Raw genomic sequence first — 24,556 nt, forward strand, 5'->3', positions numbered from 1 at the left:
TAAACTACCCTCGCGCTATGATTTTATTTTCTATGCCGTAGTCTTTTACACTATATTGTTGCGTAAACTAGGAATTCTACTGGTGGGCTGAGCGCCCTAAACCTGTCATTGTATTTTGTATTTATGTATTTATGAGAGTGTTATGATGACATTAAATGACTTTTAATAATTCTAGACTTATGTCAGTTATATTTTACATCAGTTTATAAAATTATTTCTGTATAAGCCATGGCGCTTGTCAACATGTAAGCTGTTAAAGCGTCAACGTGTAAGCTGTTAAGCGTCAACGTGTAAGCTGTTTAAGCGTCAACGTGTAAGCCGTTTAAGCGTCAACTTGTCAACGTGTAAACTGTTTAAGAGTCAACATGTAAGCTGTTTAAGCGTCAATGTGTAATCTGTTTAAACGTCAACGTGTCAGCGTGTAAGCTGTTTAAGCATTTTCATGAACAGTTAGAATATACCCCAAACTGAGAAAAATTGACAAGAGGCTGTTTTTCTCCTCTTTCCAACTATCACACTTATCACACTAACTCCCCGTTCAGGCAGTCTTTTGTGTAACAGCATAAATCAGGAATCGGACCGTGGGCTGAGAGTCTCCGAGGCTTAGTCTTCCGCCATTGTATCCATGTGACTTTTTGTTACATGTGACGGTAACACTGCATTTTGAGTAATTCTACACCGATAACGACTCGATATCCGCTTGAAAGAAAAATCTATTAACTCCGTCTATAATCTATCATCTAAAAAGTCCAAAATCTATCAATTCCGTCATTTACTCCGACTCCCCGTCATTCATAGCCTCTTCGGCCAGCCTTTGGGAACTGAAGGAGATTCACGACTGGCGCGCATGCGCGTCATACTTGACACAGATACCAATCAGCTGTTAGTGACAGTCAGCAGCTAACATCAGCAGGATGCAGCCAGAGGCAGTCCAAATTTGTCTGGACGTCTACAATGTTTGCCTCACTGGACAAGCCGGTAGAGCGAAGATGTATACAGTAAACAAATCCAAGAATCTATCAAAAACGTTCTAAGGCCAGTTGCAATAATATGCACAACAGGTGAAACAATTGCTTTTGTGATATTGATAGCTAAAAGAGACGGATTCCACAAAGCCACTTCTGACTCTTTTCAATGGTTAGTTTTTGGTTCTGAAAGTAGAAATTTGGACAGATTTGTGTTTAGCAAATATAGATAAGGATGACAAATTTTAATTTCTGAAGTCAAAAAACAAGTTTTATGATTGTATTTCAATTTTTTACGCCTGTCGGAGATGGTTTTGTGAAATCGGCCTTGGTATGATACTTTTTAAAGCTATTCTCCCTAACATTTTGGGTGGGAAAACAAGATGACGAGAAAGGAATTAATAATAAGTAAAAATTAGTGAGAGGATTAAAGGCAGGATTGTCTACATATGTGGATGGGATTTCGCTTTTGATGAATATTTATACATTTGCCAAAGACATATGTTTTGTGTTTAGTTTTCTCTTCGCAGAAATAGGACACTATAAATATAGTTACACAATTCTGGCTGATAATTAATCGAACTGCGGGTATACTTCGTAAAACCATACATCTCTGAACACAAAGTAGGGGCTAGAGTGGAAATTAAAATCAGTCCATTATTTCTTCTTTTCGATTGTCTTCTTTGGAGTTGATAGAGGACATCCCGCTACCTCGCTACCTCGAACTTTCTAATACAGGGCGAGGCAGCGAGGTAGCGAAATAACAAAGCGAGGTAACGAGATAGTGAAGCGAGGTAACGAGGTAGCGAAGCGAGGCAGCGAGATAAACATAATACTTCGTCCTTTGCAAAGAGCGCGGAAGCGAGGCCACGAGATAGCGAAAAAGCGAAACATTGATGTAAAAAGGTGGAGAGCCAGCAAGGTGGCGAAGTAGCGCGATGAGGAGCAGTTATTAATCGCCCTAGCGTTGTATTGTGTATTGGCAATTGTGTATTGAGACACCTGGCAAGATGTGATGCCAGTGGAAATCAGCACTATTATTGCCAGGCCCTGGAACTATTATATAATAAGTCCCCGCTAGGTCAGTACTTCTGTTCGGCTGAGATGTAAAGGGAGGGCTATGGGAATTGAGGTGAAATTGGAGGGGGGATTTTTATCAAGGTATATATGGTGATTGCATTTCCTTCCATCATTGGCCCTCAGTAGGAGTCACAAAGTTCTTCGGTTTACCACGCTCCAATTGTAGAAGACTCTGGATTCCGGCGTTGGTGTACCCATTTCGGAAATATTCCCTTATCCATGCATTATCTGTTTCTAGTCACGGAAATTAGGATAACTCTGATTACCAATGCTCCAGTAATCATCACCCCGTCGCTAAAGAACGAAGGGCACAAGTATGTATATATACCCGCTGTAAGGATACGGTTAGTGTGTTCGTCGTCAACCATTACGTGTTGATTTATGTTATACTTAATAAAGTACCGGAGTAACTTACGGTCAAATAACGACAGGTCCAAAACAATCATGCGCAGTAGGAGATTTGTTAAGTTCTTGACTATGGTCGTCAAATGCCGAAGTAGCGAGAGAGCGAGGCAGCGAGACAGCCAGACAGCAAGGTAACGAGGTAGTAAGATAGCGAGGCAGCGAAGTGAGGTAGCAAGGTAGCGAGGCAGCGAGACAGCGAGGTAACGAAGTAGCGGGTAAGCGTCGCTACCTCGTTGCCTCGCCCTGTATTAGAAAGGCCGAGATAGCCGGGTAGCAGCGATGTCCTCTATCGGCTTCCATAGTCTTCAGACTTTTTCAACAATTTATATGTACATCATTTGATCTATGTAGACATGGAAATGCAGTTTAAATATGATATGTGTATGTAAATTCTGACCTTTGAATTGTGCTTATGAATGGATTAAATTATACCTCCATATTTGTCAACTGCTAAATAATTAAATATTTGCCATGGTGTCTTCTGCATTACATTTGTAATACTCTCGTAAATATCTGGATGGTATGTGTGTCAGGTCGTGAATCTCCGTCACCTCCCGGAGGAAAGCCGAAGAGGCCATAAATGGCAGAGCTCTGGGTCAACGATGGACTTGGTAGATTTTGGACATTTATTTCCTTCAAAGGTGATGTTCACGTAGAATTCAAGCCGTTTAATGGGCTGTGATTAACGAAGATATGTGTCTTCCGAGAAACAAAGCCTATTTATTGCAGTTTCGTGATTTCTTGCCAACGGTGTTTCGAGACTGTCCATATATATATTAGTGTGTGAATGACTAATAAAGGGAGATAACTCCGAGTGCCTGTGATCTGAACCAACGAGCCTGTCGCCACAAATGCTCGCGACTGTGTCTATACAAGAAGGTAAAAAGCAGGCATTCCAAGACCAGCATGTCACTTCTACAACAGCTGCCTGTTTTGTAACCGATGCTGTGTTATTGTATATACCCATTACTGGTACATCTGTACCGGCTGATTGATGTGAATGTTTCTGATTCTCTGAATACTGATGGACCTGTCGTCCTCGTGATCTGACTTGTTGATTTTTGATTCTGCATTTAAGTGTTGATTACCGATACTGGAGAAGTTTTTGCGTATACCATGGCGCTAAGTGCCATGGGTTGAGGAAACCGTACTACAGGGGAAACCACCGAAATGTTACCAAGCAATTTTCTCGCGTGTGGCGTGTTGACATTTACAATATATTCGTCGAAAAAAAGGGCCCTTCAAGAAATGTTATGTAAACGACGTCACGGACAACTTAATGTAAGTAATAGAGGCCCCAAGGAACAGTGATAGCAGGACAATGAACAAGTTCTGTGTTCTTGGAAGACTGACAGGGAACCACATTTAATCTCCTGCCTACTGTACGGCGTTAAACACCAATCAAATCTGTCAATCAAAACTAGTTCGTTCGATCAATTTGAAAGTCAACCTGAAAACGGAGATATGCCCACGAGACAAGACATGTGTGTACAATTAAGTCGCTTTGGCCTGTAGTATCCCAAACACTCAACGGAGTGGAATGGAGCGCGGTTGATTCAACAGTAAGGCTCCACATGATTGGTCAGTTTACCAAAAACCTTTCTGAAAATTAACGCATCTAGAGGAATGCAAAAAGCAAAATTACACAATAGGCGGTCAACACCGACGGTTTTACCGGAAGTATTTCTCTTTATTTACTTTCCAGAGAAAGATTTATTCCTAAGACCTTTTTTTGAAAGCGTAAGAGATATCTAGAAACTCATGGTATCATTACATAAACTGTCACTTCCCATAATTAGGCAGTTTGAGCAGAGCATGTTTGAACCGGGGCTGGAACATGATAAAATAACAACAGAGCATCTTGTTTCAAATATTCTTTGGCCACCTGGGTTTCAATTGCCAGGGAGGATAAAGAGATGGTGTGTACACATGTATATCCCTGGGTGAAACAAGTGTTCACTTATCTCACGTCGGCGACGATGATAAATGTGGAACGTGTAAAAACGAATATTCTTAAGCTGTTCGAATTGTCCCAACCTTTAGCCAGTGTCAGTAAAATAATCGCAGCGTGACTTTTGATGAGATTTTTTGTTGAGATTTCTGAATGTAAGACAGACTCTTACGACATATAAGCTGTGTTTAGCGTATCGTTGTTAGCTTTATGGGAAACGATAAACATTCAGAATTTGTTGGCGAGTCAACAATGTCTGAGAGTCAACAGTATTTCATTTTCTTTTAAACTTATAACGATTTTCATTATGGAAGATCAGTGGATCGGGTGTGGCGTTTTTGGACCAGTGTTAGGAATTGATTCACATACAATAAACCAATGGAATACGGCCTCCTGTCAATTTACCTCAGAGTTTTTTTCTAACTGTTCCTCTAAAAACAGTCAATAATAGCAAAATGCTCGCCCAAACGTCCCCTCCCCACCCCAGCAACATGGCTGAAGGAGAATTAGGTGAAGAAAATGCAATAAATAAATGTTATTTGCAGTATATTAGACGTTCATGGTCTTGAATTACTCAAAATGCTGTGTTGTCATCACATTTAACACACAATAACATTAAAATAATGCAGTTTCCTCATCATAATGCTGGCCACCGCCGTATAAGTTAAATATTCTTGAATACAACGCAAAACACCGATCAAATAAATAAATAAATAAAACAATGCAAAGGAACCATGCCAAGGGAATGCGTATTCCACCAGCAGAATCCTGGTTTACGCAGGAATACAATGTAATTAAAAAATTTCCGAGAAATCGGTTGGGCTGCAGTTGAATTATATTATTCATTTTAACATCCACTGTCTCAATTCGTGAGTCATAATTACGTGCAGCTATGATTTGCCCAGTGTTTATTGTACGCTTTAGCATTTTAAAAATTTTGTTTGGAGCTTGCTATTATCGTGCAGCCAGAACAGTCTTTGTTTTCTTTCATTTTCAAATCGCGAATAATAAACAACAGTGCATGGAAATAATCTCCACAATGAACGACGTCTTTTACGACCTGGCTAAAGTTAATTACTCCCTACTCCCTATTCACAACTTCATTCTGTCACAGTATACTAACATGTAATGCACTCTAAATCCTCCACGCTGGCGCATTTTACTTATGTATGGGTCAACAGGCCCACAAACACCACTCACTGTATGGGTCAACAGGCCCAAAAACACCACTCACTGTATGGGTCGATAGGCCCACAAATACCACATGGGTCAACAGGCCTACAAACACCACTCACTGTATGGGTCAATAGGCCCATAGACACCACTCACTGTATAGGTCAAGAGATCCACAGACACCACTCACTGTATGGGTCAATAGGCCCACAAACACCACTCACTATATAGTTCCATAGGCCCACAAACACCACTCACTGTATGGGTAAATAGGCCCACAAACACCACTCACTGTATGGGTCAATAGGCCCACAAACACCACTCACTGTATACGTCAATAGGTCATCATAAAACCAGGTCCAGTTAACTCTTAGAAATTCTTCTTTGCAAGACAACCCCAAGACTAAATTATTCAAGGCCTTCAGCGCTAAATAGGCCCATGTTCCCGGTTAATAATCGGCAGAACATTTCCCCCCAAAAACGTTTACACAAATCAAGAAATTACTACGAAAGCCTATAAAATGCGGAATGAGGCTGTATTCATGAAAAGTCACAAGTTAATAGTTTTCAATGATAAGGAAAAACGCTAGGATTGTTTAATGCCACAACAATGTTCCAAAAGATGTTGTGTCAAATTTACATCACCAGTTACATCTGTAGGACACGTTTTAGCCTGTAGGACACGTTTTAGCCTGTAGGACACGTTTTAGCCTGTAGGACACGTTTTAGGGGCTACGCCTTGTACGCTCTGAATCATAAAATATACCATCGAATTAAAAAACGGCAGGAGTCAGTGCTTGGGTTTTTACGTCGTATGTAACAAAATACGACATTAAGCTGTGAACGAAATGTCTCTACACATTATTAACTGTGGTTGTCAAAACTTACGTACAATAAAGGCGAGAATTGTACTTAATTGACGAGTGTGTATAAATCAGGCGTGCATACACTGTAGCCAACACCTCTAAAAATGATGTTATGATATCAGCTATATCCTACATGTATTTTCCTTATCCCGGAGCATATTGTCAAATTACTCATCCGTTATCCGGTAAGTCTTCTACTGTTTGATGTTACCTGGACAGTCCTTGTAGTGCAAATTAATTCCCGTAATGCACCTCGTTATTTTAAACAGCTCGCGGAGCTGCGTAGTCTGGTGTTTAACGCAGGTAGCGCAGCGCGATGACCCAGGGACATTTCACGTCCAGGTCAAGCTGATTCTCTCTTTAGCATACTCCTCAACAGCGCATGCGCCGCTATCTACCTTTCGCTTTACATCACTGCGACCAGTAGCAAATTTTGTACAGAACTCTTGAATAACGCCGAGGTCACTGCAATCATGGTTATGAGGCAGGAAGTGATGTCAGAAAGCACAAAAACCCTGTCTCAGCTGTTTCTAATTCTGCTTTATACAGAGGCATTCTCTTCATTTAAAGTGTGTTCAGCATTGTTCTAACAAACAGATGAAATTATTTTATTCATGAATGCGGATTAAATAGTTCCGCGCAAGGACATCAGTGATGAGGCTAAGTTTAACCAAAGATAAGTGCGTCACACAGGCTCCAAAGGTCCAGCTTGTCTATTGGTGGCAGTAATGTAAATCCAAAGGTAGAGAGCGGCGCGTTCGCTGTTGAGGAGTATGCCCTTTCGTGTCGTAAGTAGGAATGTCTCCATGCAACAAGTATCTTGGAGTACGGCGTAATACGCCAGTCAAATAAAGAAAGAAAGAAAGAAATAGCTGGGTGTTTCCGGTATGTTTGAAACTTTCTACTCCTTTGACTACCAGACTGTCGAATGATCACTTCTCGGTAGAAAATTGTGATAAAATGTTTTCACTCTAGTCACCAAGTGTTTTTCTGTGTTTCAGTGAAGCACAGTGACTCCTACTGATCTAGTCTCCCAATAATTCACTCCTGATCCAAGGCAAGGAGGGTCTGAATTCAACTCTGTTTTGACCATAAACCTTATCACTGTCCAAATTATGAAAGCCTGATTCATCGACGCTTATCAATCAATCAATAAAAGCTTATGGGAACTTCTAAAGTTAAAAGTTATTAGACACTATGTAGACTGGCGCTACTTTGGAAATCATAAGACTTGTCTCCTGGGTGTTCGGTTTTTCGAAGCTCTCTTAACGTTACCGGTAAGCAACTACCATAACAACGCAATGCCTACAGTACTGGTTGCCGTGGTGTATAAGTGAAAGTAACGTTACAAGCGCTTCGTGAAACAGGGCCCGGCTGGACAACGTGTATATTTATAACTGTCGTTGTGGTGATAACCTATCACTTTCAGCAGAGTTAATCTTTTGCCCAAAGAGCAGACTATAAACGTATATATACACAGCTGTACCGCAGGTCCCGGTGTATAGTCTATATGTGTTCTGTTCTGTAAAGTGTCAGTAAAACATTCACTGTGTTGAAGGTGATAGGTTATCAAGGGAACGTCAGTAAGAAATATACAAACTCACCATAACACCAGTTTTATCATTTCTGACGTTGAGCAACGCTAAGTAACACAAATACATCATAGTGCCTGCAATTATACATAGTAAATGATTCCATCACAAAGAGATTGAAACGGTTAAATTAAATTACTTGCTGTCAGTTATATTTAGAGAAAGATGGTATCTCTATGTGTGTAGCTGGTTTCCGAAATGTCGATGAGGCAACCATGGAGTATTCGAATAGACAGGCTAAATACTCAAGTTAGACTTTTATTCCCAAAATGAAGTTTCTGACGTCCCTGTTCACAGGAATGTTGCAACTATTGTTGAAATAAATTAACTCTGTTTCAAAAAAGCGTTATAAGGTAATTTCTAGTGTCATAATAATTTCAGTTAACGTTGTGTTGGTAACCATCACATTGTTTACAGGGGCCTCCGTGGCTCATTTGGTTAGCGCGCTAGCGCAGCATAATGATCCAGCAATCTCTCATCAATGCCGTCGCTGTGACTTCAAGTCCAGCTCATGCTGGCTTCCTCTCCAGCCGTACGTGGGAAGGTCTCTCTGCAGCCTGCAGATGGTCGTGGGTTTCCCCTTGGCTGCGCCCGGTTTCCTCTCCCCATAATGCTGGCCGCAGTCATATAAGTGAAATATTCTTAAGTGTGGCGTAACCACCAATCAAATAAAAAATAAATAAATAAAACATTGTTTGCATGGCAGCCATCAACAATGACAGTCACATTAATGCTAAACCTTATCGACAAGATTAATTCAATTGAAAAACTACCTTGGCATTCTGAAATTTTTTTATATTAACAAGCCTGTCTGCAGTATACCGCGATATTCAGAGCTAAACAGTCAGTGTGTAAACAGTTCTAAGTAAAATTACAACAAAATTCTTGACAGCGTCGTTTTTATTCAGTCTTTTCTCACGGGAAAACGACGACCTTTGGTGATCCACCTACAGTGTGTGTTTGAGTACATGTAGGTCGACGTGTCTCTAGTCAACTTTGCTGAACTTTTCCAGCAACGTTCGACTTTAATATATTCAGTGCAACCACAGGGCTTTATGTTCATTAGAGTGTTTACCCCAAATAGCAAAACTGGTAAATGTAAGCGCAGCCCAACTTATTGGTGAGTGCCTCTTTACTCCTAATGTATTTATTTAAATTAGATACTTGATTGGTGTTTTACTGCAGAATATTTCACTTATACGACGGTGGTCAGTATTGCGATGGGAAGATACACACGACCAGCCGTACGTTGCAGGCAGGTCTGCCCAAGTACGGCCGGAGGGGAAGCCAGCACGAGCTGGACTTGAACTCCCAGCGACTGCATTGGTCCTGGGTCATTGGCCATGCTAGCCCTCCCCAAATGTAACCTGCAAAAGTTGAAACAGTTGGTGCTACTTGTGTGTTACTAAAATAAGACATGCATGTACCAGTCAAAAACTAAATTTAATTTTAAACGGTACAGTAATCTATTCCCACACAGTGATATACCAGCGCTGTGAATTTGCAATAGTGAGTGAGTGAGTGATTGAACGTCGTACTTAACAATTTTTCAGTCATATGACTACGAAAAAATCCCTAGAATGCATGTCATGTGCCTTCTTGTTGCAGGACGGATTTCCACCGCTCTTTTATCTAGTGCTGCTTCTCTGACACGCCTTACCGAAAGCAAGTAAGCTATCCCACCCAAGCCATTATACTGATATGGGTGAACCAGTCGTTGCACTTTGACCTTCATGGTGAACGCCAGAACCTGCAATATCCGTACACCTGTGGAGAGTAGGTCAGACAAATACCTGTATCCCATCTAGATGTAGCAAACAGCACCACAGATGGGATACAGGCAGATAAAAATGGATTATAATACTAATATATATATCAGCTAACATTGATGTATCACACTGGCCGAATTTAGATATCGGCGTGCTAATTGAGACAACGTGCAGTCATTTGTAAAGATAAATGCCGACTAGCGTTACTTAAGATTGTTTGTCATCCCGGTGTCTGAAATCATTCTATCGTAAGATTGGGCACGATGTACTAAGTTCTGACATTAAGACCAACGTACCACTGGAGTGTCCGTCTCGACGTCCTGGGTTCAATCCCGGATCGGGTCATACGAAAGACTTAAAAAATGATATTTGTTGCTGTCTCGCTTGGCGCTCAACACTTAGAGGTTATCACAAGGAAAGATAAATGGTTGGCCGGTGTCAGTGTAATGTCACCCGGTGGGGTGTCATGTCTGGTGTCTACGGCAAGATACCTCAGTGACGGCAGTGCTTAGGCAGCATTAACCCTGTCACAAGAAGACAAAGTATATGTAAACACACCTGATGACTCCTCGTCGTCATATGACTGAAAAATTGTTAAATACAGCACCACGTAAAATCTAAAGCATACATACATACATACATACATACATACATACATACATACATACATACATACATACATACATACATACATACATACATACATACATACATACATACATACATACATAGACATACATACATACATACATATATTTATACATACATACATGCATACATACATACATACATACATACATACAAACATACATACATACATACATACATACGCACGCACGCACGCACACACGCACGCACGCACACAGACAGACACACTCACACACACACACACACACAGGGAAGGCCACAGGGATTTTTTTAAACAATATAATCCAGCGTAAATTCCAAATGGACCTGAGGCATCCATAATTTAGATTATACAACATACAACAGTTTTCAAACAACAGTCAAGTGCGGAAATACCCAGTCTTTAGGTACACCCGACCGTGAATCTGTTTGAAGAATGTGGTTGAAGTTTATAGGTTCAAGAGTAAGTGTTTATTTTTATTCAGTCTTGTGAACCAAATGGCAGAGTTATTTCCAAGAAACTGTAACTGACTCCTGTATTATGTGGATTTATCAGTCCACGGTGTGGGTGCGGGTGTGTGTGTGAAATGTGAAATTCAAGAAATATGTTTACAAAAACACGGCTAGTACTTTACGCACTTGATATGTACCCGGGTGTTTTTATCGGCGACGTCGTTTACACGCAAGTAGAGTAAGCAGAACAACCAGTTCACCATTAAACTCCTCACAGGAAAGATGCGGATTTCTTACCGTGTACTACTGGCTCTGTTAGCAGTGGTAGTCAGCTACCCAAAGACAGGCGCAGCTACCTCTTATGCACAATTTTTAAACCAGTTCGAGGTGCTACCTTTAGGCAGTGACAGTTTGAAGGACACGTGCTCCACTTCAGGTAGGTTTTGAGCTATGTATTTCCAGTACTTCCTCTGTGGCCGAGGCGATTAACACGCCACCGACGCACAATAAACCAGGAGCCTCTCACCAATGTGGTCGTTGTGAGTTCAAGTCAAGCTCATGCTGGTTTCCTCTACGGCCATTCGTGGGAAGATCTTCCAGAGGCCTGCGGATGGTTGTGGGTTTTCCCCGGAATCTACCCGGTTTCCTCTCTCTATAATATTGGCCGCCGTCGTACAAGTGAAATGTTCTAGAGCGCGGCGTAAAACACCAATCAAATAAATAAATATATAAAACCCACTATCATCAGATATAATAGAAACTCCATATGGTCACGTTTTCATTTAATACTTCGAGACCAGTTTCCATATCTTCCTGTGTTGGTATTATTGAATTCTTCTTTAAGCATTTTGAAATCTTTCCCAAAGATGAAAAGTTTTGCTATGTTACTTTCTGCATCTTTACTTGGTAAAAAAAGAGTTCAAGAATGGAAATACATTTCTATGTTTTAGACGGGAGACACAGGATAAGGCCTGGGTCGCGGCACACCCAGAGACCTTAAAAATCGTACGCTTTGCGCTCATCACTGCGAGGTCAGAGCAACTTAACAAACATGACTAGTTCGCACGGTGTCAGTATAATGTGGTTGCGTCGGGTGTCATGTTTGATGTCTTCGGCATGATATTTCACTCTCGGCAGCACATTGGCGGCATGAACTCACTCTGCCACAAGGGGACAAAATAGGCCAATGTATAAACACACCCAATTACTCTCGATCGTCATATGATTTAAGAACTGCTAGGTACGACATAAAACCCCAAGCATATATGCATACATACATCCATACACGATTACATACATAAAATACGCCCTTCACATGACGCTGGCAGCCGCCGATATAACCTTGAAATTTGCTGTCCTTAACCAGTCGTTGGACAGTTAGGATATTCAAAATAAGTAATCTATTCTTTATGAAACGTTACAATCAACAATAATTCGCTACACAAACATATGTGTATATAATGTTAATCTCGGCGATGTACAATAAGATTTTGCAAGCAATATCAAGAGTGTGTAAAAAAAATCGCATACATATACATGTATATCTCAGAAGATATGGAAACTGATATTGTCTTCGAAGTATTAAATGACTGTCATAACTCGTAGAGCTGTAGATCCAGGGTCAACTCTGGGTTTAGTCAAACCTTAGACCTTAAAACAGAAAGTTGGACATTCCTCACTTGACGATCAGCATGAAGGGGATAGTGCAACGACTTGTTGACCCGTATATGTATAATGGCTAGGGAGGGGCTGCTTACTTGCCTTCTGTAAGGCGTTTCAGTGAAGTAGCACTAGAAATCCGTAATGCAACAAGGAGGCACATTATATGCACTCTAAGGATTCCTTCGTCGTCATATGACTGAAAAATTGTTAACTACGACATTAAACCCAAAGCACTCACTCAATAAAAATCGAAATCAGATCTCAAGTCCTAGCAAAATACAGAATGAATTCAATCACAGATATATAGCTATGTGACATTTTATCTTATATCCGACATGTAGCAAATAAGCTGATCAACCCAGGTTGTGCCTGATGAGTTACCTGTTCATCATTTGTAGAGCCCCACATGTTTGATGGTTGTATCTATCCATCAGACTGTGCAGATGTTCACAATTGTGACCACACCAAGAGCGGAGTTTACCGAGTGTTTCCGTTTGGAGTCGGATCAGGCTTCCTGGTGTATTGCGATATGGTAACCAACGGAGGTGGCTGGCTGGTGAGTTGTATTAGCCATTTCATAAAAATAAGTTTACACCTTACTGACTGAAGAAGCTTGTATGAAGTTAACCGAGCGCTATGTCAGACCTCATGTTATATGCCATCTCTAAAGGCCCAATGTGGTTAAATATTTCCAAATTTTTCCGAACATTGATCCTTCGTCATTTTCTTTGACAGCATCGTTTTATAGTATAGTTGTATACTTAAAGTAAACCCCCATGTTCGCTAAAAGTAGGGTACCGGAATGTATAAACCCTTCTACTGTCTCATTGCTACTAATGTCGTAACTGCGACATTGGAGGACATTTGCAATATTAGGGAGAGGTTTGTTGCAGAAGTCGTCCCTCATATCGTCTTACGGATAGGTAGAGTTACTCCACTGACCGTAAATTTCATTCTGTATATATAATGTGTGTGTGGGCTCTATCGTGTCAGTGTGAATGCATGAATTATCACAGCAAATGTAGTTTACTCATCAAATAGTGAATGGTGAATTATCACCCCAGCTGAAGCTAGTTAGCCCATATGTAACTGAATGAAATATCAGAGCAAATACAGCTGGCCGGCTTAACTGTAAATGACTACATTACCTCAGCAAGATTAGAAAGCATTAAGTCTCTGGCTGAATCAAAGAATTATCAGAGCAAATGCCAATGACTAAACCGTCTGTAAATCATCAATAATCGCCGCTAATTTAGCTAATTAACCCGTTAGTGAGTTATGGATTTTCACAGCAAATGTAGATGACCGGCTTAACTGTCAATGGCAAAGAACACTGACGGTTCATAGATATATTATCAGGTAAATGAGGTTTCTTCAAATGTCTACAGGTGTTTCAGAGACGACAAGACGGATCCGGGGACTTCACACGAATGTGGCAGAGATTTAAGGATGGTTTCGGAAACATTTACCAGGAGTTTTGGTTGGGTAAGAAAATTTTAAATCCACATAGATATTTGCAAGATTGCTATTAGCAGAACCCCATATTCATATCTTCTTTTGTTAGTAAAGTGCTACAATGTTTGTTTTACAAGTTATATTGACCATCTGGCCAGATGTTAAAACAAGATCCTATTTCAGCAAGAATGTCTAGTAAAGCCTAAACTTGATTTTACCAAGATCACTTGTGTGACTATTGCTTGGATCTAAGCCTTTCTTCCGTGACTGGATGGACAAGGTGTCGTGTGTGGTTTCCTGCCTGTTACTGACACCATGTATGACGCCTCGTCCATCCAGTCACGAATTACAGACACCAGTCATGACTCCTTCCCCACCCAGCAACGAATTACTATCACAACACATGACAAATTGTCCATCCAGACACTGATTGTTGAAACCAGACACGACATTTTTTCCACCGAGTTACGGATAATTGACGCTGGACTTGACGCTTTGCCCGCCCGATCACGGATTACTGACACAACACACGACACCTTGTCCATCAAGTTAGTGGGCAAGGTGTCATACCTAGTGTTAGTAATTCGTGACTGGACGGACAAAGGTGTCAAACGTAGTGTCAATAATTTGTGACTGGGTGGGCAAGATGTTAACCCTAGTGTCAGTAATGCCCATACATAAAATAACTTCAAGCCTCCTTTTAGAATATTTTCTTTTCTTAGGACTGGAGAAATTACATTTGTTAACATCACAGCGTCACTATGAGTTGATGATCAACATCGCAAACTATAGCGGGAACAGCTTCCACGCTATTTGCAGCAGATTTCGCATATCGGGAGAGAGGCAAAAATTCCGGCTGATGTTGGGAAGCTATTCAGGAACAGCAGGTAAGTTAATGACAATAGATGATAAGGGATACGCTGTTCATGGACAGAGCTCCTCTGTGAGCGAGGGGATTAGCGCTCCAGCGCGGCGCAATGACCCAGGAACCTCTCACTAATTTTCGTCCTACCCCATCTCATCCTGCCTTCCTCTACGGCAATCGCGCTCTGTCCGGTTTCCCCATACTTTAGAATGTCTGGTTTCCCCATACCTAAGAATTTCTGACTCAAACAATGGCGGTGGATGGAAGATACTCGATTGCCCGTGTTAAACCGTTAACCTATGGCAATCTGCTAACGAACTTTCCCACAGGTGACGTAAACATTTCAACACCATATTAATGGATGACAATAACAAGACTAGAGTTTTTACGCCGTACCTTGTACGCCGAGTGTCGTCGACCAGCTCTTGTTATCAAAACCCAGCAAATAGTGTCGAGTAGCAAGAGATTTATGTAATAAAATTCCAGAAATAAAAATCTCGATTCTTTAATCTTACAGTAGATGCAATGACCCACCACAATGGATACCAGTTTAGCACTCCGGATAGTGACAACGACGCATCGGAAACTCAACACTGCGCCGACATATACAAAACTGGCTGGTGGTACAGGGCCTGTCATCGTAGTAACCTGAACGGAGAGTATGTTCAAGCTGGCGGGAAACCACGGTTAGAATACTCCGGAATAGCAGGAGTCTACTTGTTAGAAAACTACGGACATTTACAGTTTGTAGAGATGAAGATCCGACCTGTGGGGAACTCGTAGATAGATTTAGGACAGATCTGTTCAAAGGTGCATGAAAAAGATCTCAAGAACCAACATTATGTTTTCACATGAAATGAAGAAGACTTTACCGAACAAGAGAAAAAATTGGTGACTTAGGTGTATTTTATATATCTTAATAAGCCAGTCTATTTGGTGCATTTTTCCCTCAACGGTCGGACATACCGTTAACATGGGACTACCTTAGCCCAGTTCGGGCTATGCCCCCCTCCCCCCACAAGAAAGCTGTTTTTACAAATATCACTGGTGACGTTACCACAGCAGCCAACATCCTTTCCAGGTTAACTGCTAAGGCCTTAGGAAAACCATAGCTGAAAACCATTTTCACATCGCAAAAAGAAAACTGAGAAAGTTTTTGTATTTTTATATGTTAGCACCCATCCTAAACTGTATATTAAGAAATAAATCCGAACAGTTGTATGTACATTCAAATAAATAATATCTTAATATTGAACAGAAATGCTGTTGTTTGAATGTATTCTGTTATCATAACTTTGTACTGTGTCATTTCCGTGCTCTCCGTCCACCAATATTGTTTTCAGAGCCATCACCGTTGACGTTACCCCCACAGATTACGTATTTTTGATGCTGACTGCTGAGGCTTTAAGGAAGATTTTTTTGTAATTCTATATATTAGGCATCATCCTAAATTCTATACTAGGAAGTACAACCCGAGTGTTTCATGTCTTCTTAAATAGCTCTACAAGATTATACTTGGGCACCGTGGATTTGTCAGCTAAATGCTACATTATATTTTGCCTCAAGTAATGTAAAACAAGCCTAACAACTATTGAAAATATAAACATGCATACAGCGTTTAAAATTAAATAATTAAAAAAGACCCTGATTCAGATTTAAAATATATTTACTTATGGAGTAATGAAAACGGGCAAGAACACGGGGCAATAACAAACGACCATCCGCAGGTTGCTGGCAAAAACCTTATGGTGTACGACAGGAAGTTCCAAGAATATTCGTTGAACTGTCTCCATCTTGACATGTGGTGTCCAGTATAAGTTTAGGTCAAACCCTTGGCAGCTTGATGTAAACATGTTCCAGCTGATCATAAAGTGTTTATCTTGATGAAAAGACAGCCAATAACATGTTATTTAGCCAGAGGAGTTGAAACAAGCCTAAACTGCCACATCCATGTTTTTTTTTCTGGCGTGCATGATGATGGAATTCTTACAGGACCACGGGATACGTTATGTTGTAGAGTAAACGAGAGCACACATGCTTAGAAATCAAGATATGCGTCGGATGACGTCAGCTTAAATAGATGCGTTATTACGATATAGAGATAACCTAACTGGTTAAACATGATTACATGATGGCGCTTTTGATTATATGTAATTTTCCTTAATTCAAACTGTGATATCTTGATTATGCAACCGTACAAATAAACATGACACAGTCTACGTTTTAAACTGTACGTGGAACATTTTATCAATTTGCTCTGGTATCGTCTTTTCCACACCACACATAACAATTCAGTCGGAGAGGGACTTTGCTAACATGCATATAGTTATACAAACTAGACACAGTGTGTTAGAAAATGGGAGTTGCAGTGAGCTAACTCCATACATACATGGAGGTATAGTTGTATTGAAGCAAGTGCAAACGTTGTCCGTTGACAAAATACACTGCGTAGATCGATTTGAAAATACAACCAAACGGAAGGGTAAGCAAATTTTGAAGCTATGGTACGACCAAATAGTTCAATACATATTTAATTTCATTCGTGTTTTATGCTGTGCTCAAGAATATTTTAACACGGCGGCCAGCATTATAGTTCGGGATGTCTGGGGGCGGGATAAATAGGCAGATCCTTTTGAGAAACTCACGGCCATCAGCAGACCTCCCCTAGTGCGGGCAGAGAGGAAACCAACATGTGATGTCACGATAGTGCAAAGCAATAACACCATGGTGCGTGACGAGAAAAAAACGATGTGATGTAGTTTTACCCAACATGTAGTACATATATGTCTTCTTACAACAGTTTAGTGCTTGAATACCCAGTCTTTGCGTACGCCCGACCGTGTATCAGCCTGTGTCCAATACGCTGTGACCTGTCAGAAGAATGCGGTTGAAGTGTATAAGTTCAATAGTAAGTGTTTATTTTTATTCAGCCTTGTGAACCAGATGGCAGAGTTATTTCCAAGAAACTGTAACTGACTCCTGTATTATGTGGATTTATCAGTCGATGGTGTGGGTGCGTGTGTGTGTGAAATGTGAAATTCAAGGAATATGTTTACAAAAACACGGCCAGTAATTGACAGAGTTAATATGTAGCCCGGTGTTTTTATCGGCGACGTCGTTTATACGCGAGAAGAGTAAGCTGTACAACCAGTTCACCATTAGCTTCTAACAGTAAAAGATGGGGATTTCTTACCGTGTACTACTGGCTCTGCTAGCAGTGGTAGTCAGCTACCCAAAGACAGGTGCAGCTTACTCTTATGGACAGTTTTTAAATCAGTTCGAGGTACTACCTTTAGGCAATGAGAGTTTGAAGGATACGTGCTCCACTTCAGGTAGGTTTTGAGCTATGTATGTGCAGTATTTCCTTCGTAGTCAAACTCACCAGAGGCCTCCTTGGCAGAGGTGATTCGGACGCTAACGAGGCGCAATGACCCAGGAGCTGCTCATCAATGTTGTCGCTGTGAGTTCAAGTCCAGCTCATGCTAGCTTCCACTGCGGTCATTCGTGTGAAGATCTTCCAGAGACTTTTGGATGGTAATAGGTTTCCCCCTAACACTCCCCGGACTCACTTCCTTCATATTGGCCGCCGTCGTACAAGTGAAATATTCTAGAGTGCGGCGTAAAACACCAATCAAATAAGTAAATAAATCAAACTAGCTAACATCCGATATAACAGAAACTCTATATGATCACATTTTTATTAAATATTTCAAAAACAATGTCGGTTTCCAAATCCTCCGCTGTTGGTATTATTGAATTCTTCTTTAAGCATTTTGAAATCTTTCCCGCATTTGTGAATTTTTCGTCCCTTACTTTCTACTTCTTTACTTGGGAATTTGCAAATTTTTCTTCGAAAAGCTTCGAAATGTGTTTGTAAACCAGACGATCTCGGATACTATTCATGTTCTCTGCAGAAGGGGACGTATTTGTGCCAATCTGTTCTGGAAAAATGTCGATCAGATATATCTGGACAAGGTACACCAAGTCGCCATATCAGCTCTAAACAACGGGTCACAGGTAGGACAAAAGGACAGAAATGCCTGGCACTCACTGTATTGCTAATTGCTGGGGATATTAACCCTAACCCAGGCTCCGAACAAGACCTGTGCGGTTCATGCATGAACCAAGTCAATTTTGTGTGAGCTTTGCAAAGACCGGTTCCACGTAAACTGTATATACCCAGGAAAAAGTGACTTCGTCACTGGTAATGAATGGTTATGTAACTTGTGTAGACAACCGCTGAACGGTTGACGTTACCTAATGACACAGGACGGCAACATGTAGGTAGGCCAGTTTCAGTACTGGAGAGTTCTGATCCCTGTGAAACTCACTCAATGTGCAAAACATGTGAAAATGTCTCACCGAGTGACCATATTTGTCAATATATCAACTGTGATAAGAACTGGCATACGACCTGCTGGTCTGTTGCTGAGAATGAATGCATTGGCCTTAGCGAATTAGACGATGATAAGTGGGCGGAAAGGATATGTCAAATGTGTTTTGCTTCTATTGTATCCCCAAACGAAACAGATAAAACAACCCCTGGGACAGATGTAACCTTCTGAAAGGCCTGTGGATAGGCCATTTGAACATAAGACGTATAATGACAAGAGGAAAGATCCATCAGCTCACACTTATGCGAAGGACATGGGAATTCGACAAACAGTGTATCACGGAAAGTAAACTAAATAACATGATCGATGACAATGACGTGTGTCTACCCGGCTATGACTCCCCATACAGGGGATATAGTTATAGGACCCAGAATAACGGTGGTGGGATACTTGTGTACGTCAAGTCCGGACTTCGAGCTTCACACAAGAACAGATTACACCTCTGCTCAGCGGATGTGGAATGTTTTACGAATTAAATGTTTCAGCTAGGTACAAAGACAATCCTCATAACAACCGTATACACACCACCTGACTCATCAGTCGACTGTTTCAATCGGTTCGAGGCTGTTGTGGAAAAATATGGGAAGGACATACAACTCCAATATTTACTGGTGACTTCAATGTGGATTTAATGAAACAAACCAAAACGACAGACTATTGCAAACTTTAGAAATGTATAACTTTAGTCAGGTGGTAAATTTCCCAACTAGGGTTACTGAAACTACGGATACTTTGATAGACCATATATACATTACCGAACCAGAGGTGTTAGCTGATAGGGGCGTAGTTCTTGCTGGAATAAGACCTCCATCTTGTTTAAATTGTAAAAAAATCTCGTAAACAGCACCAGAGCTCCCATATGAGTGTTAAGTATCGTAATTATAAACAGCATAAATTTCAACAAGATTTACAAAATATTTCTTAGAGTGTAATCAAAGGATTTGACGACCCTAATGACACGTGGTACGCGTTTAAAAAAACGGTACTGCTCAGTGTTGTAGATGAGCACGCTCCACTAAAGGAGCGGCGGATCCGTCCTCATGTTTTAAACTGGATTACAGACGAACTTCTTTCGAAAATTCACACACGTGGTCACATGTGCAAAACGGCCATGGATTTTAAGCATGAAATGGACTGGAAAATCTATCGTGCTCAACGAAATCGTGTCCTTGGACTACTTTGAAAAACGAAGTGCGAATTTGTGTCCAAACACAGAGAAGAATCAGAGGGCAATTCGAAGGAAGTGTGGAAACCCCTAAAGAACATTCTGCCTAATGAAGCTAAAATATCCTCTGATTTCTTAAATGTAGGGGGCGATACCATATGTAAAAAACCTGACATCGTGAACTGTTTTATTGAATAGTTTAGCAGTATAGGCAAGGAAATTGGCAAAGGTTTAAATAAAAGTTTGCCACAAATAAAAAATTTATTTATTTATTTGATGGGTGTTTTCCGCCATACTCAAGAATATTTCTGTTATACGACGGTGGCCAGCATTATGATGGGAGGAAGCCGAGCAGAGCCCGGGGGGAACCCACGACCATCAGCAGATTGTTGTCAGACCTTCCCACGTACGGCCGGAGATGAAGCCAGCATGAGCTGGACTTGAACTTACACTAACCGCAAATAAAACACAAAATACCGATAAATACTGATGTAGAAATTCCCTCTATTTCGGAAGACTTCGTTAAAAGTCAGAGAAAAGTATGTCTGCAGGTAAAGCCCGAGGCCTAGATGGAATTTCCATAACAATGTTCAAATTTTCTGTTGAACATATTGGTATACTTCTGAATTTTATCTTCAATCTGTCTTTATCTACGGGTATATTTGCTGATGATTGGAAGATAGCTAGAGTAACTCCCATCTTAAAATCTAGCCAGGCTTATGACATTTGTAACCATAGGCCAATTTCTGTCTCAACTATTGTAAGTAAGATAATAAAAAGACATGTACATAATTGATTTTATACCTTTTTAGAATAAAAAAACTGTTTCATTAGGAATTTAATCCCAATCATTCATGTGAAACTTCTTTTCACAACATGACTGACAGGAGGTTTAAAAATATTGATGATGGGCTTTTAACTGGTGTGGCGTTTTTAGATCTCCGAAAAGCATTTGACATCGTCAACCATGCTGTTTTATTACACAAGTGTTCTTCCTATGGTGTTAATGGAAATATCTTTAACTGGTGTAAATCCTACCTGACAAACAGGAGACAACATGTAACCTGGAAAGGAGCAGCATCAGAATAAAGGAACGTGGACACTGGAGTTCCTCATGGGACCATTTAGGGGCCATTATTTTCTGTCTTATAAATTCACGCCCTAGCTGACTGGAATACTCACACTGAGATTGTATGCTGACGATAGTTCACTGTCTTGTAGTGGTAAAAATGTAAACGAGATCGAGACCAGGTTATGAGCCGATCTAGAGAATGTATCAAACTAGATGTTTATAAATAAGTCAAGTCTTAACCATGAAAACACGAAGTATATGCTCATTGGATCAACACAGCGGTTAGCTCGTGTGCATCCTTTGTCTCTAATCATAAATAATGTGCCTATAGAAAATGTTTTGGAATACAAACGTTCAGGTATCTTAATTGACAGCAGACTGACATGGCACAATCATGCTTTACAATTATGTAAAAAGATATCAAGAAAACCTTTATCGATAAAATCCACAAATTACAGAAGAGGACAGCTAGGGTTATTCTGAAACCCTACCAGATCTTAACTCCAAAGGCAAATCTTTTTAAACAGCTGAACTGGATGCCTATTGCTGACAGGATAAATTTTAGGTGTGCAGTGCTGACCTATAAAGTGTTTAACAACACTTCCCCTCAGTACTTACACTGCTTTAACGTTTCTACAGCTGTACGTGATTATAACACCAGCAAGAAACTGTGTATACCAAAACATAGGACACAGTAGTTTAAACGAAGTTTTATTCACCCTGCTACAATTTTGTGAAACAGCCTGAGCAAGTCTGTGAAATATTGTCCTAATGTTGTGTCTTTGAAACGGGCATATTTCAGGCAATATTTTAATAAATGATGTCCTGGTAAAACTATACATCTGTTTTAGAAACAGCTTATATGTCCTATTCCTACTTGACTCCAAACGATTTACAAATTTGCTGATGATTTAAAATCTTCACACATTTTTCTATCTTATAATATTAATTATTATTATTGTATATATAGTGTTCTTCTATTCATACTAATAATGTATATTGGTTTGAATGCAGAATGATAATGTAAACTACCTCCATAACTAATTATGTTACCCTGGGTAAATAAAGGATCTATCTATTTGTCTATCCGATTACCAGTTAAAGAATGGAACTACACTCGTATATATTTTATACGGGAGACACAGGATAAAACCCGGGTCGTCCCATACCGGAGACTTTAAAAATAGCACGCTTTGCGCTCATCGCTAAAGGGTTAGAGCGACTAAACAAACAGTACTAGTTCGCACGGTGTCAGCATAATCTGGCTGGGTTGGGTGTCATGTTTGGTGTCTTTGGCATGACATTTCACTGTCAGCAGCACATTGGCGGCACGAACTCGCCCTGCCACAAGGAGACACAGTATGCAATATGTACACATACCCAATGACACCTCTTCATTCATACATACATACATACATACATACATACATACATACACACATACACACATACATACATACATACATACATACATACATACATACATACATACATACATACTTACATACTTACATACATACATACGCATATACACACATACATACGCACCTACATACATACATTCAAACATAAAATACGCCCTTCTCATGACTTGGGCAGCCGCCGATACAACCTTGAAATTTGCCATCCTTAAACCAGTCGTTGGACATTTAGTATATTCCAAATAAATAATCTATTCTTTATAAAACGGTACAATGAGGAATAATTCGCTACACAAACATGTGTAGATATAATGTTAATCTGGGCGATGTACAAAGGATTTTTCTAGTAATTTCAACAGTGTGTAACAAATCGCACACATATACATGTATTTCTCTGAATAGAGTAGAGAGTAGAGAGTGCTCTTCGGGAGCGGTAGATCCAGGGTCAATCCTGGGTCGAGTTATACCTAAGACTTTAAAATAGGAAGTTTTGACTTCCTCGCTTCCCATACAGCATAAACGGGATAGTGCAACGATTCGTTGACCAGTATCAGTATAATGGATCGGGCGGGCGGGGCGGCTTACTTGCCTTCGGTTAGGTGCCTCTGTCAAGCACAGCTAGATAAAAGATCGGTGGAGATCCCTTCGTCGTCATATAACAGAAAAATTGCTAAGTACGACCTTAAACCCCAGTCACTCACTCACTGAAAATCTCAATCAGATCTCAAATCCAAGCGAACTACAAAGAATTCAATCACAAATATCTTGTTTATACTATATGGCATTTTATCTTCTATCCCACATGTAGCAAATGATCTGATCAACCCAGGTTGTGCTTGATGAGTTGCCTGTTCATCATTTGTAGAGCCCCACATGTTTGATGGTTGTATCTATCCATCAGACTGTGCAGATGTTCACAAATGTGACCATACCAAGAGCGGAGTTTACCGAGTGTTTCCGTTTGGAGTCGGATCAGGCTTCCTGGTGTATTGCGATATGGTAACCAACGGAGGTGGCTGGCTGGTGAGTTGTAATAGCGATTTGATATAAAGGAGTTTACACCTTACTGACTGAATGAGGTTGTATGAAGTTAAGCGATGACTATATCACACAACCTTTTATATGCTCTGTCAGCCTTATGTGGTTAAATATTTCCGAATATTTCCGAACATTGATCCTTCATCATTTTCTTTGACAGCATCGTTTTATAGTACGTGTTCATGTACACTTAAAGTAAACTCTCATGTTCGCTAGACGTAGAGTACAGGAATGTATAAACCCCTCTACTGTCTTATTGCTACTAATGTCGTAACTGCGACATTGGAGGACATTTGCAATATTAGAGAGAGGTTTGTTGCAGAGGCCGTCCCTCATATTTTGTTACGGAAGTTCTACCATTGCCAGTAAATTTCATTCTGTATACATAATGTGTGTGTTTGCTTCATCGTGTCAGTGTGAATGCATGAATTATCACAGGCAATGTAGCTAACTCACCAGATGGTGAATGATGAATTATCACCGCAGCTAAAGCTAGTTAGTCCATATGTAACTAAATGAAATATCAGAGCAATTGCAGCTAATTGACTTAACTGTGAATAAATATATTACCCCAGCAAGATTAGGTAGCATCAAGTCTTTGGC

General features: G+C 40.4%; 2 protein-coding genes across 3 annotated transcripts in view; both read left to right on the plus strand.

Annotated features, from left to right (window-relative positions):
- The window catches only part of LOC135462737 (fibrinogen C domain-containing protein 1-like), a 53,481-nt gene that overhangs the window by 16,543 nt on the left and 12,382 nt on the right, over positions 1 to 24,556 (plus strand). The window contains exons 1-2 of one of the 2 annotated variants that reach the window (XM_064739968.1): positions 18,033 to 18,195; positions 23,781 to 23,938. The exons of the other annotated variant lie outside the window; for it this stretch is intronic. Of the exons in view, the coding sequence (XP_064596038.1) occupies positions 18,042 to 18,195; positions 23,781 to 23,938 (312 nt within the window). The 5' untranslated portion in view covers positions 18,033 to 18,041. Of the gene's footprint in view, positions 1 to 18,032; positions 18,196 to 23,780; positions 23,939 to 24,556 lie in introns of those variants that run through there. 2 annotated transcript variants of the gene reach the window in all.
- Positions 11,163 to 16,314, plus strand: LOC135463121 (fibrinogen C domain-containing protein 1-like). The gene is made up of 5 exons (XM_064740441.1): positions 11,163 to 11,317; positions 12,942 to 13,099; positions 13,932 to 14,028; positions 14,721 to 14,885; positions 15,381 to 16,314. Exons 1-5 carry the CDS (start codon positions 11,164 to 11,166, stop codon positions 15,644 to 15,646), a joined length of 840 nt encoding a protein of 279 aa, XP_064596511.1. The 5' UTR covers position 11,163; the 3' UTR covers positions 15,647 to 16,314.

The sequence above is a fragment of the Liolophura sinensis genome, chromosome 2 (assembly GCF_032854445.1).
Source record: "Liolophura sinensis isolate JHLJ2023 chromosome 2, CUHK_Ljap_v2, whole genome shotgun sequence".
Lineage (NCBI taxonomy): Eukaryota > Metazoa > Mollusca > Polyplacophora > Chitonida > Chitonidae > Liolophura > Liolophura sinensis.

Bases quoted from the DNA above. Each gene is read 5' to 3' on its own strand.
- LOC135463121 (XM_064740441.1), top strand. From the start codon at position 11,164: ATGCGGATTTCTTACCGTGTACTACTGGCTCTGTTAGCAGTGGTAGTC. The intron at 11,318-12,941 runs GTAGGTTTTGAG...CATCATTTGTAG, and splicing joins GGACACGTGCTCCACTTCAG to AGCCCCACATGTTTGATGGT. The intron at 13,100-13,931 runs GTGAGTTGTATT...AAATGTCTACAG, and splicing joins CCAACGGAGGTGGCTGGCTG to GTGTTTCAGAGACGACAAGA.